General features: G+C 51.6%; 1 protein-coding gene across 1 annotated transcript in view; it reads left to right on the top strand.

Annotated features, from left to right (window-relative positions):
• Positions 1-1,864: 1,864 nt before the first annotated feature.
• The window catches only part of CDH22 (cadherin 22), an 82,874-nt gene continuing 67,057 nt past the window's right edge, over positions 1,865-17,681 (top strand). Inside the window, exons 1-2 of the mRNA XM_068987664.1 lie at positions 1,865-2,122; positions 14,572-14,866. Of these exons, the coding sequence (XP_068843765.1) occupies positions 1,865-2,122; positions 14,572-14,866 (553 nt within the window). The remainder of the gene's footprint in view (positions 2,123-14,571; positions 14,867-17,681) is intronic.

Below are 17,681 nucleotides of genomic sequence, written 5' to 3'. Positions count from 1 at the left end.
CAGCCACTTACTTTGCCCACAGGTGGACCTGGCTGGGGCCAGGCACTTTCCCAGATTCTCTGCTTAGCTCCACACACCTCACGTTTCCAACCCACCTCTCCAAACTAACCAGATCACCCCCAGCCTGGCTGCACACTCAGCTACCAGAATGCCCATTCCTTTCTTCTCACCCAATCAGATGCCCCCTCCTCCAAGCAGCAGCCCTGATATCCTTCCACACACCTGCACCTTCCGGACAGGTGTCAGGTAGCACCCCTTTTTATAGCCCTGATTATACTCCACCCAGTATTTAAGTCATTACTGGGGGTCTTGTCTCCCACCCCACTAATCTGTGAGCTTATTTCATCTTTGTCTTAGCATCCAGCCCAAACCTGGACTAGAATGGAAGCTCAGTAGAATGGAGTGGTTGAATTGAACTAGGCTGAGGGCAGAGGTGGGGGAGGGAACTTGGGGATTCACCTCTGCTTCTTAGTGGCTGAAACTCCTCCCTGGAAGCAGCTTTGCTGTCCCCTGTAAACACCCACACGAAGCCATTATTCATCATTATGGCTTGAGTAGGAGTTAGTCCCTCAGATCCTTTCTGGCTGAAAGCAGGATCTGATTGGGGCGGGGGGGGGGCGGTGGCGGGAAGGAGAGATGGATTGATCTGGGGAGGCAGTGCTGGTCCGGGGTAGTGGGGGGAGTGTCTATCAGCCTCCGGGAAAAGAAGGTTTTCTAGGGGTGGGGGGTGGGGTGGAGACACCAAAGGCAAGCACGGGGCGGGGGGCAGGGGAGGGGGGGCGTGGTATGTGTGACCCTGCCAAAGCCACACAGGGTGCCTCCAAGCAAGGCCCTCTGGGACTCAGGTGCCCCACTCCTGAAAGTGGGGTGTGGAGGGACTCACCTGAGGTCAGAGGGCCTTCCCCCGGCTCTTGCTTTGGATGGAATGACCTCTCTGCCGTGGGAGGGCCGGAGGGTTGGTGGGGTGGCCGGCTGGCTGCTGGACTCGATGCACCCAGGAGGCTGGGTCCTGGGAGCTCTGGAGTTTTTCTAGAAGGGCTGGCTTCCTCTCTGGACCGGAGGTTATGGGGGGTAGGGGGGGCTGGGCTACGGAGATTGTCATGAGGTGGGGGAAGGGCAGGAAAAGCAGCTCAAGGGGTCCCCGTCCCTGTGGGCACGTGGGATGGCCCAGGACCACTAAGAAAGGGCAGGACCAGGGAGTCTGAGGAAAAGGGGTGCTGGGGGAGGAGAGGTGAGTGGTGGGTGTTCAACGGAAGCACCCGGGCTAGGGGAGGGAGCGGGGGAGGGGCAGGACTGCTAGACCGTAGGCCCAAGAAGGCAGGGACCACTCTGTCTTGTTTGTCCCACCATGCACAGTGCCAGACACACAGCAGGTGTTTAACTGGTACCTACAAGGACAAAAAGATAGACCCAACCCGCCCCGTCCACGCAGAGCGCCTCCTCTGACGTCTTCTTGTATATCTCACAGGCTCCTGGGCTGGACGGCCCCTAGTCCCAGAAGGACCAGCCGGCCCCGGCCAGCACCCCTTCGCGCAGGAACCATGGCGCATCCCAGACTCCGGAGCCGCCGAGGCGCTGCCTGGTGACCCAGCCACGCCGGCGCCAGGGGGGCGCGGGCGGGGACCTCGGGGGCCGTCCATGCCCCGGGTGCGGTCGCGCCCCCTCCCCCTCCAGCCGGGTGCCCCCGCGGCTGGGCGGCGATCAGGGCCGCGGGCCTGTCCGGGTGCCCCGTCGGGGGCGGCGCCCCGGCGGCCGCGCTGAGCCCACCATGTGACTGCGGCCCCGCTCCGTCCTGGCCACCGAGCGGCGACACCCTGGTGCCTCCCGTCCATGCTCCTGGGCACGGGCCCCTCGCAGGCCAAGCATGAGGCCGCGGCCCGAAGGCCGGGGGCTCCGGGCGGGAGCCGCGCTGTCGCCCGCGTTGCTGCTGCTGCTGCTGCTGCTGCTGCTGCTGCCGCCGCCGCCGCCGCCGCTGCTGGGAGCCCTGTGGGCGGCGGGCACGCCTGCGCCTTCGGTGCAGGACAGCGCGCCCGGCGCTGGCCGCGTGAAGCGCGGCTGGGTGTGGAACCAGTTCTTCGTGGTGGAGGAGTACACGGGCACCGAGCCCCTGTACGTGGGCAAGGTAAAGTGGGACCCAGCACCGGCCATCCTACTCCTAGGACCCCAGAGACACCCGCTGGCAGACGCAAGGGATACCAGTTCCCTCCCAACCCCTCCCAAATCCCTTCTGCCTCCTCCCAGCTGCCCTGATGGGGCGGGTGGACCACAGAATCCTCACTCTGCTGGCATCCCTGCCCTGCATCCTTCTCTGGACCCTCTTGCTTTCGCATCTCAGAGCAGAGAAGACTGCTGCCGCTGCTAAGTCACTTCAGTCGTGTCCGACTCTGTGCGACCCCATAGACGGCAGCTCACTAGGCTGCTCCTCTGTCCCTGGGATTCTCCAGGCAAGAACACTGGAGTGGGTTGCCATTTCCTTCTCCAATGCGTGAAAGTGAAGTCGCTCAGTCCTGCGGACTCTTAGCGACCCCACGGAGGAGCCAGAGGGCTAGTAGGGCGGAAAGCCAGTCCCTCTTATACCTGGACCCAGCTAGAATGCAGAATGCTATGCTATGCTAAGTCTCTTCAGTCATGTCCGACTCTTTGAGACCCCATGGACTGTAGCCAGCCAGGCTCGTCTGTCCATGGGATTCTCCAGGCAAGAATACTGGAACAGGTTGCCAGAATGTAGAAAGGAGTTTGTAAATCTGATCATGTCACACACAGAGTCTCCCTGCTATGCTCAAAATCCGTCCATTGCTTCCCATGCACTCAGGGTCAAGTTCAAATCCTGCGCTCCACTGCTTGCAAAGATCTGGCTCCTCCAACCTCATCTGCCGCATTCCCTCTGAGTTTTGGGCCAGGACACCCTTCTGATGCCTTTCCCTGGTCTCTCTGCTGCCCCCAGAGGCTTCTGCCAGCCCCCCACCCCTTTACCTACCTAGATTACTTGCCTCCCCTAACTGCTCCATCCTGCTCCTTTGTATTCATATTTTTGACTGCTTTGGGTCTTCCTTGCTGTGCATGGGGTTTTCTCTAGTTGCAGAGTGGGGGCTATTCTCAAGTTGCAGTGGTTTCTCTGGTCGGGAAGCACAGTCTGGCGTGCATGGGCTTCAGTGGTTGGGGCACATGGGCTCAGTAGTTGCAGCTCCTGGGCTCTAGAGCACAGGCTCAATAGCTGTGGCACAAGGGGCCCAGTTGCCCTGCAGCATGTGGGATCCTCCTGGACCAGGGATCGAACTCACGTCCCCTGCAATGGCAGGCAGTCTCCCAACCACTGGACCACCAGGGATGTCCCCATCCTGCTCCTTCTGCTGCTGACTTTATCTCACACTCAGGTCTCCACTGAAATGCCACTTCCTCAGAGAAGCCATCCCTGATCACACCCACCTGGGACGGATCCCCCTGCATGTGGCTGTACCTCCCTGTTATGTGCCCCTTGAGGTCCCCATATCTTTCTTTCATAACACTTCATTATGTATGTGTTTTTGTTTGATTAGGCAATTAATGCATGTCTTTCCTATTAGATTGTGTTTGTTTTGCTCACCATAAAATCCCTAGTGCCTAGCACAGACATTGCTCACAAATTGTTCATTGAATGAATGAATGAATGAAAGTTACTTTCTCAAACTGAGTAAGTGTTGGTTAATGTGACTGAAGGTCTATGCCGTAAGAGTATATGGAACTGAGAAGGACTTTCATTTGACCCTTTAATTCCTAAGCCCCTCATGGGTGCAATGGTGGACAGGCAGAGACACCCTGGTGCATAAAAAGCTTCACAGGTCAGCACCTGGCACTGAGTAGGCATTCATTAAGTGGTATCTGTTAGCTGGCTTTGTGGAAGTGTTTTCTAAATGCCTGAGCTGCGTTTTAATATATGAGTAGAAGTTTGGGCTGATGGGAAGAGGGCATAGCCTATAAAAAAGACTTGACGGCCTGACAGAACCTGGCTTATTTAGAGTCTTGTCAGCAGTTGAGATGTTTATAGTGCATGAGTGAAGTGGGCTTCCCAGGTAAGCGCTAGTGGTAAAGAACCTGCCTGCCAATGCAGGAGACAAAAGAGATGCGAGTTCGATCCCTGGGCCAGAAGATTCCCTGGAGAAGGACGTGGCAACCCACTCCAGTACTCTTGCCTGGAGAATCCCATGGACAGAGGAGCCTGGTGAGCTACAGTCCATAGGGTTGCAAAGAGTCGGGCACAACTGAAGCGACTTAGCACACACACATGCAATGACGGTTGTATATCTCATTACTCATAATGCAATGTTTGGTGCTGTGGCCTAACCTAGGTAAAGGGGAAATGGAAATGAACAGCCATATGCTTGATCCAAGGCAGATTCTTAACCACTGGACCACCAGGGAAGTCCCTGGTTGTTTGTTTATTGTTGTTTTCTCATTATTCCCATATGAAGCATTTAACTCTTAAACTGCAAGGTAGAAATCATTCCATTTTGTAGGCAACGGACTCGAGGTGCAGAGTGGACAGGCATAGAGTGAGCAAGCGGCTTGGCTAGGATTGAAACCCATGTGCTGCTTCTCTAAACCTCTCCAAGCTTGGGAGAGAGATTTGGGTTCAGAAAAAGCCCAGAAACTCAGGGAGTGATGGGCACGTCTACCTGATTGTCAGCTGCGGTGGTCTCAGGCACCTCAGCCGTGTTGTTTGCCTGCCAGCTGGGGCTCTGAGAAGGTCTCCTCAGCCATCCACATCCCCAACAGATGAAAGAAACCAGCTGCTCGTTCATTCACCACCTTCCATCTGCATCCACCTACCAATTATTGTCATGAGTCAAGCACCACCCCTGTCTCCTTGAACCACCATCTCCAAGGCCATTCAGCTTTCCAGGGACTTTTGATCAGCAGAGATGGGGTGAGTCCAGCGCAGTACTAGAACCAACCCCAAGAGGTGAGGCTCAACGGACACCAGGTCTTTCCCCAGTGCATTTTTTAATAGTATTTTTTTGTAATTTTAACTTTTTGGCCACGGGGCATATGGAATCTTAGTTCCCTGACCGGGAGTCAAACCCACACCCCCTGCCGTGGAAGCATGGAGTCTTAATCACTGGGCCGCCAGGGAATTCCTCCAGTGCAATTTTTAAAAATTTTTATTGGCGTATAGTTGATTTACAACATTGTGATACTTTCAGGTGTTCAGCAAAGTGAATCAGTTATACATCTACCTACTCTTTTTTACATTCTTTTCCTATATAAGTCACCACAGGGTACCGAACAGAGTGCCCTGTGCTGCACAGTACTGTCCTGCATTAAGCATCTTCTATGACTGGACTGAACTGAACTGAACTGATGAGCCCCACTCTGTGCCCAGCCCCAGGGATCCCTCTGCTCACAGCGGCCTCTCCCAGCATCACCACTGCTGTCATGACTACGTCATCTTCCCTCCTCCATCGTCTTCACTCAGAGCCCCTCCTCCCTTACTCTCAAGGCCACCTCCAGAAAAGCACTCTGTGCAGGGAGAAGAGAGGTTTCCATCTCTTTGCAAACATGTGCCCAAAGCACTCTTTTTTGTGAAAGGTAGTATAGTGTGTGGTTCAGGGGGTATATGTATATGTATCAGTTCAGTTCAGTCGCTCAGTCGTGTCCGACTCTTTGCGACCCCATGAATCGCAGCACGCCAGGCCTCCCCGTCCATCACCAACTCCCGGAGTTCACTCAGACTCACGTCCATCGAGTCTGTGATGCCATCCAGCCATCTCATCCTCTGTCGTCCCCTTCTCCTCCTGCCCCCAATCCCTCCCAGCATCAGAGTCTCTTCCAATGAGTCAATTCTTCACATGAGGTGGCCAAAGTACTGGAGTTTCAGCTTTAGCATCATTCCTTCCAAAGAACACCCAGGACTGATCTCCTTTTGAATGGACTCGTTGGATCTCCTTGCAGTCCAAGGGACTCTCAAGAGTCTTCTCCAACACCACAGTTCAAAAGCATCAATTCTTCGGTGCTCAGCTTTCTTCACAGTCCAACCCTCACATCCATACATGACTACTGGAAAAACCATAGCCTTGAACAGACGGACCTTTGTTGGCAAAGTAATGTCTCTGCTTTTCAATATGCTATCTAGGTTGGTCATAACTTTCCTTCCAAGAAGTGTCTTCATTTCATGGCTGCAGTCACCATCTGCAGTGATTTTGGAGCCCCCCAAAATAAAGTCTGACATTGTTTCCACTGTTTCCCCATCTATTTCCCATGAAGTGATGGGACTGGATGCCATGATCTTCGTTTTCTGAATGTTAAGCTTTAAGCCAACATTTTCACTCTCCTCTTTCACTTTCATCAAGAGGCTTTTTAGTTCCTCTTTACTTTCTGCCATAAAGGTGGTGTCGCATATCTGAGGTTATTGATATTTCTCCCGGCAACCTTGATTCCAGCTTGTGCTTCTTCCAGCCCAGCGTTTCTCATGATGTACTCTGCATAGAAGTTAAATAAGCAGGGTGACAATGTACAGCCTTGACGCTCTCCTTTTCCTGTTTGGAACCAGTCTGTTGTTCCATGTCCAGTTCTAACTGTTGCTTCCTGGCCTGCATACAGGTTTCTCAAGGGGCAGGTCAGGTGGTCTGGTATTCCCATCTCTTTCAGAATTTTCCACAGTTTATTGGAATATGTATTTATATTATTATACATATACATGTATATGTATTTATATTATCATACATGTATATGTATATGTATATGTATATGTATATGTATATGTATATGTATATGTATATGTATGACTGATTCACTTTGCTGTTCAACCAGAGCCAGACTGCCAGGGCTCAAATCTCAGTTCTGCTGCTGACTCCTTTTCTGACCTTGGCACATTATTTAACCTCTCTGTGCCTAAGTTTCTTCATCTGTTGAGTGAGGCTGTACCTGGCACCTTCTCAAAGAGTTGCAGTGAGGATTCAATGAGTTAGCATATGCCAACAACCTGGAGAGCACATTCTATGTGCCCAGTATTAGTTTTTATTCTGATGGATCTTGCCTGATATTCCCACTGCCTTGAGTATACAGCGGTATTATGAACCCACGCCCTACATCCTGAAAGCCTTCGTTGCAACCTGATGTGCTAGTTTCTCCCCACAAAGTCGGGGGAGGTGGTCGCCAGCCCACCCCTCACTCTGGGAAGATGGGCTCATCCTCTTGAAAACCACCTGTTCCCATTCCAGCCAAGTCCCACATTTGTACAAGTGGTTGTGTATGCACACACACATATGCACACATTCATTCCACACTCTCTCACTCATCAGGGAGAAAGGACTTCTCCACAGTTTCAGTTAATTCACTGCTTCCCGGTCCCACGCCCCAGGGAGCCGCTGGGAGCATCCGTCCTTGTCGAATTCCAAAGGTAGCTTAGCAACAGCACCATCCGTGGAGTGAACCCCAGGCGCCCAACGGTAACCTATTTTACAGCCGCCTCCTCCATCACTCACCGCCAGGCTCCTGTTGGCACCTTCGGAAGCCACTGGGCCCCATGGTTGTCACCAGGGCCCCACACCAACAAATCCCTCTGCTGTCCTGCCCCCCGACCCACCCCAACAGCTTGGGGGCTCACCTCCTCCCTACACCTTCCCACAACTCCCACCCTCAGAGTGGCTTCCCAACATTTCCATACAATCTGGGTACTTTGACTAATCCCTTTTCCGAACTGTAATTTCCCCCGAGGCTTCTGTCAGCTGGATGTGGGTTTTGTAGGATTTTTAATTTTTTTTTTTTAAAGAGAATTATGGGGTCAGCACTTATGACCAACTCCTGTGGGCGGTGAGATCTATTTTAGATATATGGCAGGATTAAAGTGGGGAGGAGAGCAGATTTAATTAAGTTGCTAATATTTAAAGAAAATTGATGAACTCCTGGTTTACGAGTAGCACAGGCATGAACAGATCCCTCATTCTGGGGGAGGCTTTTTATTTGATTTGCTTTCCGTTTAAATCCTGGGCTCGTTTTATTTGCGTAGCTGCACTGTCCGTTTAATTGTCTTTAATAAGGAAAACGTACCTCTGCTCGCATTTAATTTTGATTTAATTAGGAGGAAGTAATTAATGGCCTCGTAAATCCCATTTTTCAGCCCCCCCCCTCCCAAGGATGAGAAGCCATCACTCTGGTGTTTTTCAAGTTGTTTATGATCCAGGCTTAGGCTTAGGGAGGGGGAATCCCCTGTGGGGCTGTCTCCAATAGCTGCAGAGAAAAGAACCCAGGATGTGGAGGCAGACAGGCCTTGGGCTGCCTCTTGTTAGCTCTGTGGCTTTAGGTAGGATGTGTGCCCTCTGTGAGCCTCAGTTTGCCAATCTGTACAATAGGGAAAGGATGAACTCTGAGCCATAAGATCATTATGAAATATCAAGGAGGTAACAGTAACAATAGAGGGTCTAAAAGTGTGCCTAGTGATTGTCCTTCCTAGTCTAGCTCACGGGTACCTGGGATGGAACAGAGTGACTGGATCCTTCAGAAAGCCTGGAAGACAGTTGCAAAATTCTAATGACAGTTGCATGGCTTCCCAGGTAAGCGCTAGTGGTAAAGAACCCGCCTGCCATTGCAGGAGACATAAGAGACACGGGTTCAATCCCTGGGTTGGAGAGACCCCCTGGAGGAAGGCATGGCACCCCACTCCAGTATTCTTGCCTGGAGAATCCCATGGACAGAGGAGCCTGGTGGGCTACAGTCCAGGGGATTGCAAAGAGTCGGGCACAACTGAAGCGACTAAGCACACACACACAATGACAGTCGTATATTTCATTACTCATGTATTCAGTGTTGGGTGCTGTGGCCTAACCTAGGTACAAGGGAGATGGACATGAACAGCCATGTGCTTGATCTGAGCTCACCATCTCACACACTTGCTGTCTCTCTCTCTCTCTCTCTCTCACACACACACACACACACACTCAGCTCTCCCACTCCCCCTGTATTTTCTCTGCATACATTGTCAGGACACCTATTGTGCGCCTGGCATGGGGAATTGAGACAAAGATGAATCAAAGTTAGTCCCTGCCCCTGAGCCCCATGAGAACTGGGGAGACAGACTGCAATATAGAGGTGTTATAGGCGAGTGTGGAGCAGAGGGGAGTGTGCATGGCGGAGGGCAAATGGGAGGGCCTCTGGGAGGGCTGCCTGCAGGAGGAAACAAGCTGAGTCTAAAAGGCAAGAAGAGGGACTTCCCTGGTGGTCCAGTGGTTAAGACAGCACACTTCCAATGCAGGCGATGCAGGTTCGATCCCTGGTCAGGGAACTAAGATCCCACATACCACGTGGCAGGGTCAGAAAATAAAAATAAATAAAATAAGAATAATAAAATAATGCTTATAATAATATAATTAGTATAATATAATAACGATACTTATAATATAAAATAAACAAATACTTTAAAAATAAATAAAAGACAAGAAGATGTTGCATAATGGCCCCCCTGTCTCCAGTGGGTCAGGATTTGAGCCCCTGGTTATTATGTCAGGAGATGGATGCACTTGGTGACCCTCAATCTCTCTTGAGACCATGTGCCAGAAGAGGAAAGGAAACTTGTCTTCAGTGAGCACTTAGTATGTGCCAGGAGCTCCCACATGTTATCTAGTGCCTCTTTAGACTCTGAGAAAGCACTGCCAGCCTCATTTACTGCTGAGAAAACCAAGGCTCGGAGGAAGGCAGCCTCTCACTCGGGGCCAGGCAACAAGTACGTGACAAAGCAGACGCTGGCACCTGGCTCTTCCTGTATCCAGAGCCCATCACCTCTTCTGATTTTGAAGTCCTTTTCCAAATGATGAGATAGAGGCTCAGATTGAAAAGGCCGCCAATGACGGTGGCCTGTGGGTACAGGCTGGTACAGGCCTCTGTCAAAGCCATACAGCCCCATGACTGCCCTCCAGCCCACCCCCTCTTCCTTTCTCCCTCTTCCTTAACCAGAAATGTTGTAAGCGGACTAAGTGAAGTGAAGTGAAAGTTGCTCAGTTGTGTCGGACTGAGAAGGTCAGTTGGGACCTGCTTGGCCTTTCCCTTCTCCAGGGGAATCTTTCCAACCCAGGGATTGAATCCAGGTCTCCTGCATTGCAGGCAATTCTTTACCAGCTGAGCCACCAGGAAAGCCCAAGAATACTGGAGTAGGTAGCCTATCCCTTCTCCAGCGGATCTTCCTGACATAGGAATTGAACCCGGGTCTCCTGCATTGCAGTTGGATTCTTTACCGACTGAGCTACAGGGAAGCCCTATAAGTGGATGAGATTCCAAAGGCTGCAGAGGGACCAACCTGTGCTTTGGAGTTAGACAGACCTGGGACCATCTCAGTCTGTTCTCCTGGAAAATGGAGAGACATTTACATAGGCCACAATGTTTTCTTTTATATTTATTTATTTTGGGCTGTGCTAGGTTGTCATTGCTAGCGCCAGGCTTTCTCTAGTTGTGGCAACTGGCAGCTACTCTCTAGATGGGGTGTGTGGGCTTCTCACTGCAGTGGCCTCTCTTGTTGTAGTGCACGGGCTCCAGGGTACGTGGGCTCAGCAGTTTCAACTCACTGGCTATAGAGTGTGGGCTCAGCAGTTGTGGCACATGGGCGAGGGTAGTTGCTCCATGGCATGTGGGATCTTCCTGGGCCAGGGAACAAACCCATGTCCCCTGCACTGGCAGGCGGATTCTTAACCACTTAGGCTACCAGGGAAGTCCTGCCACAGCGTTAAATTAGACTTCTGCAGAGGCTTGCAATCTGGCATGTAGTAGGCACTCAGTAAATAAAAGTCCCACCCTCCAGCGTCATAGCTGAGATTCTTAAGAAATATCATCCTGGGATAGAATGATCGGCATGTGTGTGTGTGCTAAGTCACTTCAGTCATGTCTGACTCTGTGACCCTGTGGACTTTAGCCCACCAAGATTTTCTGTCCACTTCCTCTCCATTCCAGAACCAGGGGGGTGGGGGGTGGGAAGCAGCCCTGACCCAGCCCAAATCTGCAGGTCTGAGCTCTTAGCTCCTCCGCAGGCTGACCGGCTCTGTCCGACTCTGCTGTCCTCAGAGAGCAGCCCCTGGGCCCCAGCATGAGCTCTGTGTCACACTTCACGGAAGAATATCAATGACATCATCACTGGGTTTCACTCCCTCCTTTCTACTCCTCACTGGTAGGTGATCCCTGGCCAGAGGCTGAGATAAAATGTTAAAGGCTTCAGGGACGTGATGGAGACCTAGGAGACGGAACGGGAAGGAGACAATCACTTACAGAGTGTGTTGTTTAGTCACTGAGTTGTGTCCAGCTTTTTTGCCACCCCATGGATTGTAGCCCACTAGGCTCCTCTGTCCATGGATATTTCCCAGGCAAGGATACTGGAGTGGGTTGCCATTTCCTTGCCCAGGGGATCTTTCCGACCCAGGGGTTGCACCTGTTTCTCCTGCATTTGTAGTCGGGTTCTTTACCACTGAGCCTCTAGGGAAACCCTACAGAGTGTGCAGGTCATGCTTCTGTTTCATCTTCACCGCATCTGTGCCAGGTAGGACTTGATCTGATTTCTCAGGTGGAAAAATGGACCCAGAGGGATAAAAATAACAGATGATGTGATCACAACGTTCATGAGTGATGGGTTCAGGAGACTGGCTTCCTGCACTTAGCTGGGTGACCAGGCAAATGACCTCCCCTGTGTTCCTCAGTTTCCTCATCTGATAAATGGAACTAAGAATGACATTTCATTCTTATTAGGATAGTGATGAAGACTAATAAGATTACCGCTGTTACGCATTCCCCCAAATGGCATCTATTCCACCAGACTTCCGGGGAGGAGTGTGTGCTGATTAAATAAACCTGCAACGGGTCTGACTGGGAAGTGGGTGAAGTCATCCAAAAAGGGAACCCATTCACCTCTCTGGTCCCCACCTCCTCCGGGCAGAGGTGGAGGAACAGTGTAAACAGCAAACAGGAGAGACAGGTCTCCTCATCTCCAGCACTGCCGATGATTCAGGGCCGATGTCTTGAGATAATTTTATTGGGGGTATTAAACTGAGTTATGAGGTTTTTACAATCCAGCCACTTATGAGAAATCTATTAACAGTAACTGGACAGGAAGAAGGCTTCTCAGTGGAGCCCAGGACGGGCATTAATTGGGGCAATCTATAACAGGATGGGGACCCGGAAAGGTTCCACCCAACGCCTCCATTTACTCCCCGCAATTTCTGCTGAGAATCAGCAGACTCGCCAAAAAGAGAGAGATGCCCATTAATCGGCTAATGAAATATGAAAATGTTTATGGGCTATTCAATCTTCCAAATGGCACTTCTATAATCCACCTTTCAGACACAAAGTTCCACCAGCAGAATTTATACCCAGGCTCCTCCTGCGTGGCAGGGGGCGGGCTTTTATCCCTCTTGGTGATGACTTCATTGGCACCTGTTATCCTGCTGAGTGGGCTGGGGTACATGGCATCCTGGCCTGAAAGGGGGCTTTAGGGCTTCTCTTGTTCATGCCCCATCTTGACAGAAGCTTAGAGAGCAGCAGAGAGCCGCCCAAGGTCACTGGCTTCCTTGGATGCGTTTTCTTCTGCTCAGAGCTGCCTGAGAGATTTGGACGTTGTAGGATAAGGACTTGGGTGTTTCTATGTGGGAGAATAGTCTTTCTGCTGGTTCCTTGCCCAGGAGATCTCGGTGCAGTGAAAACAGCCTGGGTTCTGGAGCTTAGCATGCCTGGATTAAATCCCAGTTATATATAGCTAACATTTAGTAATAATATAATAATAATGATAGCTACCATTTATGGGACACTTACTATGTCTCAGGCAGGACTGATTTTCAGCTAGTACCTACCAGTATAGTTGTACCAGTTGCTAAAATAGTGAAAAGGCTCCCTACCTGCGGTAAATAGTCTGTTTCCTCTCCTTCCCCTCGGCTCCCTCCGCTCCTTGGACCTCTCTGCGATCCAGCATCCAAAGTGTTCCCACCTGGACCAGCAGGGGCTCTGCTGTGGTACCGCTCCATAGGCAGTGCCACCACCAGGTTGGCTGTTACATATTGTAAACGTCATCTGGTGCCAGGCAAGCGCTAAGGGTCTTAGGTGGGCTTCAGACTCAATTAGTCCTCCATGTGGGCTCCCCAGCTGGTGCTAGTGGTAAAGAACCCCTCTGCCGATGCAGGAGATGTAAGAGACATGTGCTTCATCTCTGGATTGGGAAGATCCCCTGGAGGAGGAAATGGCAACCCACTTCAATATTTTTGCCTGGGATAATCCCGTGGTCAGAGGAGCCTGGCGGGCTATAGTCCATGGGGTCACAAAGAGCCAAACACGACTGAAGCCACTTAGCACGCAGGCGTGCCACCCTCCAGCACCTCTAGGAGGAGGTGCTATTATGCTCTGCATGTTATAGAGGAGGGACCTGAAGCCCAAAGAGGCAGTGACTTGTGCAAGAACTCACAGGGAGGTGATGCTGGCACTGAGGCTTGACCAAGCTGTACTGCTTCTTCCCTCCACCATGGGCTTCTCCCAGGAGGCGTCAGGATGGAGTGAGAAAGCTCAGGCTGTGGACCAGACCAGTTCCTCCAGTGGTCTGACCTTGAGCAATTCACCCCATTTCTCTAGTCCTCAGTAGGAAAATGAAAAAAAAAAAAAAAATCTGCAAAGTGAAGATAGCAAAACCTACTCTAATAGCAATTTTCTTTTTAAAGCCCTCTGCACCAAATAAATATGTAAATTGCTCAGCACACTGCCTGGCACATGGTGGGTGCTCCTCCAGTTTGCACCCCCCTTTCCCCTCTGTCCTTCCAGTCCCTGTCCCCAGCGTATGCCATGCCCTGAGGCTGCTCTCCAGAGAAGTAAGAAGATACTTCTGGGGGCTCTGAGCCTAGGGACCCTAGCCCTGTCACTCCAGCGAGGGTCATGGACAGCAGCTTGGAAATTTGCTAAAAATGCAAATTCTGAGGCCCCACTCCAAACTCCATGGGTCAGAATCTGCTTTTTACCAAGATCTTGGGTGATTTGCATGCATATTAAGATTTGAGAAGCATGGCTACAGTGAACGTGATAACGATGGCTTGACGTCTCGCAAAGATCTTGGAGCGGAATAGCAGAGTTGGAGGTGGAGTGGAGGTGGGGGTGGGGGTGGGTCCAAAAAAAAGCTTTTGAGAAGAGGTGGCATTTAAACTTGCAAGATGTGGCAAGCCTTGCAGGATGAGGAGACTTTCAGTAGACAGAGAAATAAGGCAGGACACGCAAAGAAGAAGCAGAGAGGTGTGGAGGTGGCTGTGACTTCTTTGTAAGGGTGATAGGGAGCCATAGAAGATTGCATGAAGGGGGAGGACCTGTTCAGATCTGCCTCTGAGGCTGATATCTCTGGCCACAGAGGGGAAGGTGGATTACAAGGGCAGGGCTGGAGCCGGAAGAGCCATGGAGGGCTAGTGAAACATGCCAGATAGTGAGGCTTGGGACTGGGATCACATTTGGTTTCCCCAGCCTCAGTGTCTTCACTGAAGAATGCGTAAGAAGAGATGTGCTTAGGAACAGGCCCCCAGTGGGACTTGCTGGGGGAGTGGGGCACCAACGGGAGCTCCCACCCTGGCCTCCATTCTGCCTTCCTCCCTGCCTCCCCAGATCCACTCGGACTCAGACGAGGGTGACGGGGCCATCAAGTACACCATCTCGGGCGAGGGCGCTGGGACCATCTTCCTGATTGATGAGCTGACAGGCGACATCCACGCCATGGAACGCCTGGACCGGGAACAGAAGACCTTCTACACGCTGCGGGCTCAAGCTCGGGACCGTGCCACCAACCGCCTGCTGGAGCCCGAGTCGGAGTTCATCATCAAGGTGCAGGACATCAACGACAGCGAGCCCCGCTTCCTGCATGGCCCCTACATTGGCAGCGTGGCCGAGCTCTCACCCACAGGTGGGCAGTAGGCTCTGGGGGGTGGGGTGAGTCAGTAAGAGGGGAAGGGGAGCAGCCGGGTTGAGAAAGGGAGCATGCTGGCGGGAGGGGAGTCAGGATACAGCTGTGAGCCCAGGTGCCCAGGCACAGTCCTGGACAATCACTTAGCCCAGGTTAGACAATCATTTAGTTTGGTTAGAAACTGGAGTCATGGGCTGAGGAGCAAGCCGGCCACTACCACCTTCCCCACCAGAGAAAATGGTGAGTGCAAAGGATGGTGGGAGAACAGGGAATGGGGGGCTGTGAATGTGGGTGTGGGTTCATGTTCATACACACACACACACACACACACACACACACACACACACACACTGGTGTGCTGGTGTTGTCTGCTGTGCATACTGTATTCTCACGCGTGTGCAGATATGCACGGCCTTTAAGACCCGAGCGTGCATTTGACAGGTTATGTGTCTGCTGAGTGAATTCATTCATTCATTTAACAAGTATGCATAGGCCCTAGGGACACAGCAAGGAGAAGGCAGACCAGCCTCTCTGCTTCTATGGACGGGCGATTCTGGTCAAGGAAGACAGGCAGGAAGCAAGTTAACAAACCAATCCTGGGGCTGGGAAGAAGACACTGAAACAAAGAGTCAAAAGAAGTGATAGCCTGCACCCAGGGAACAGCATTCCAGGCAGTGGGAACAGTATAAGCAAAGGTCCCAAGGCTGAATTCCCTCTGGGGGAAGCAGAGAGGAGACCAGATCGGGCAGCCATGTGATCATAGTCAAGGTTTTGCCTTTTATGCTCAGCAAACTGGGAAGTTAGTGAAGGGGCTTGTTCAGAAGTGTGACATGATATGACTTAATTTGAACAGGATCCTGTGGCTGTTCCATGAAGATTAGATGGAGAGGTGGGGGAAAGGCAGAAACAGAGAGCTTGTTGACAAGGATATTGCAATTACCTAGGCAGGAAATGATGGTAGCTTGGAACAAGGTGGTACCAGTAAGGTGGTACTGAAAAGAGGTCGGCTTCTAGATATATTTCGAAAGTAGAGCTGAAAGCATTTGCTAATGGATTGGATGTGGGGTGTGAGAGAAAGAAAATTCAAGGATGACTACTGAGATTTTGACCTAGGCAATTAAATAGATGGAATCTCCATTTACTGAGATGGGAGAAACAGCGGGAGGAACAGATTTGAGGGGATGGAAGGAAATCACGAGTTTGGTTAGATGAACTAAGTTGAAAGTATTTATTAGAAAGCCAAGGAGAGATCTTGAAAAAGGCAGTTCAGTATCCAGTTTCAGCTGCAAGGTCCGAGCTAGAGAGATGAATTTGGAGGTTGTCCATGGCAGAAACCCAGGGAGTACTTAGAAATCAGTTTTGCAAGTGGGGAAACTGAGGCTCAGAAGAGCCGTGATGGGTCCCAGGTTACACTGCAAGTCAGAGGTAGCTTATGAAGCCTCTGATTTCCCAAGTCCGGCAGCCCTTACTCCTGGACTCAAACTCTGGCCAAAAGGGATGTAGCCCTATCTCTCTTCACCCAAAACTGAACTGCACATTTCCACATGGAAAAGCCAGAGAGATAGCGAGAGATGAGGCTAGAGGAGGAAACGACTCATGCAAAGGACTTGAGGGAAGCAGGTAGCCTGGGAAAAGCTTAAGCAAGGGAGTAAGTGGGCAGACTTGCATTTTGGAAGCCTCCCTCTGCCTTGGGGTAGAGAGTGGAAGGGAATGAGGGAGCTATAGCCCCATATCCCCCATGCTGGCTTGCCCATCACCACTCCACTCTCACTTTGACTCTGAGAGGTGGCAGGACTGATGTCAGCATCCCCATTGAACAGATGGAAACACCAAGGCTCAGAGAGAGGAGATGATGTGACCCAGGGTCACATAGTAAGTCAACGACCAAGCAAGTCGTTGTGCTGGGCTCCTGGGCTTTTGGAGTGGCAAGGTTCTTGTGTCACTCATGGGGAAAGTGACCGAGAAAAGGGCAAGGACTCATTCAAGGTCACCCAGAGAGTGGGAGGCTGAGCCAGCCCCCAGCTTGATGAGCCCAGCCACAAGGAACCCCCGCCCCACCCCCATCTCCCGGTCCACTGACTCTGACATTCCTCTCAGGAAAAAGTGGGGATTTAACTTGGACAAGCTGGGGGAACCCAGGAGGGGAGAGGAGGAGGCAGAAATAAATTGGTTTATTTCATTTGAGCAACTTTTTGAAGGAAAAGCAAATCCGACTCTTGGGTGCTTACGGAGACTTCAGGCAGCTTTGAAAATCAGTCACAATTACTGAGCCTCCTGATCTGGGCTGAGGGGGGCGGGGCCGACAAGCAGCACCGGGGTCTGGGCGGCCTCGGAGATCAGAGGGAGCGGGGACACAGCTTGGGACATGAAAGGCAGCAGCGCTCACAAATTAAACCACTCACAGCTTAAAAGGGAAAGGAAGTGTGCCAGGGGCCTCCAATGAGCCACGCTTCTGAGGAGGGGCACGCCAGCCACGCTGAGCCTAACGCTGCACAGCGGGTCCCGCATCTGAAGGTCAGGAAGCCTGGTGCCTCGCGCGTGACCTCGGGAAAGTCCCTGCTCGTCTCTGGGCCCCAGGTTCCAGAGACTCATTCATGCCCAGACGTTTATTGAGTGCCTACTCTGTGCCAGAGACTGTTTCAGGCATCGGAGATTCTTAGGAAGCCTACATTTAGGGCAGGGAGAGAGAGAGGAAAGAAAGAAAAAAGTCAAGATATAAATACACCCTGTGGTGTAAATTTGAGGACCAAGGGAATTGGGGCTTATATCAGGGGAGTGCTATTTTAGACATAGGGGTCAGGAGAGACCTTTCTAT

This window comes from Capricornis sumatraensis, chromosome 15, assembly GCF_032405125.1.
Source record: "Capricornis sumatraensis isolate serow.1 chromosome 15, serow.2, whole genome shotgun sequence".
Classification (NCBI taxonomy): Eukaryota; Metazoa; Chordata; class Mammalia; order Artiodactyla; family Bovidae; genus Capricornis; species Capricornis sumatraensis.
The sequence above is the reverse complement of the archived record's forward strand: the minus strand, read 5'-3'. Positions and strand labels throughout refer to the sequence as shown.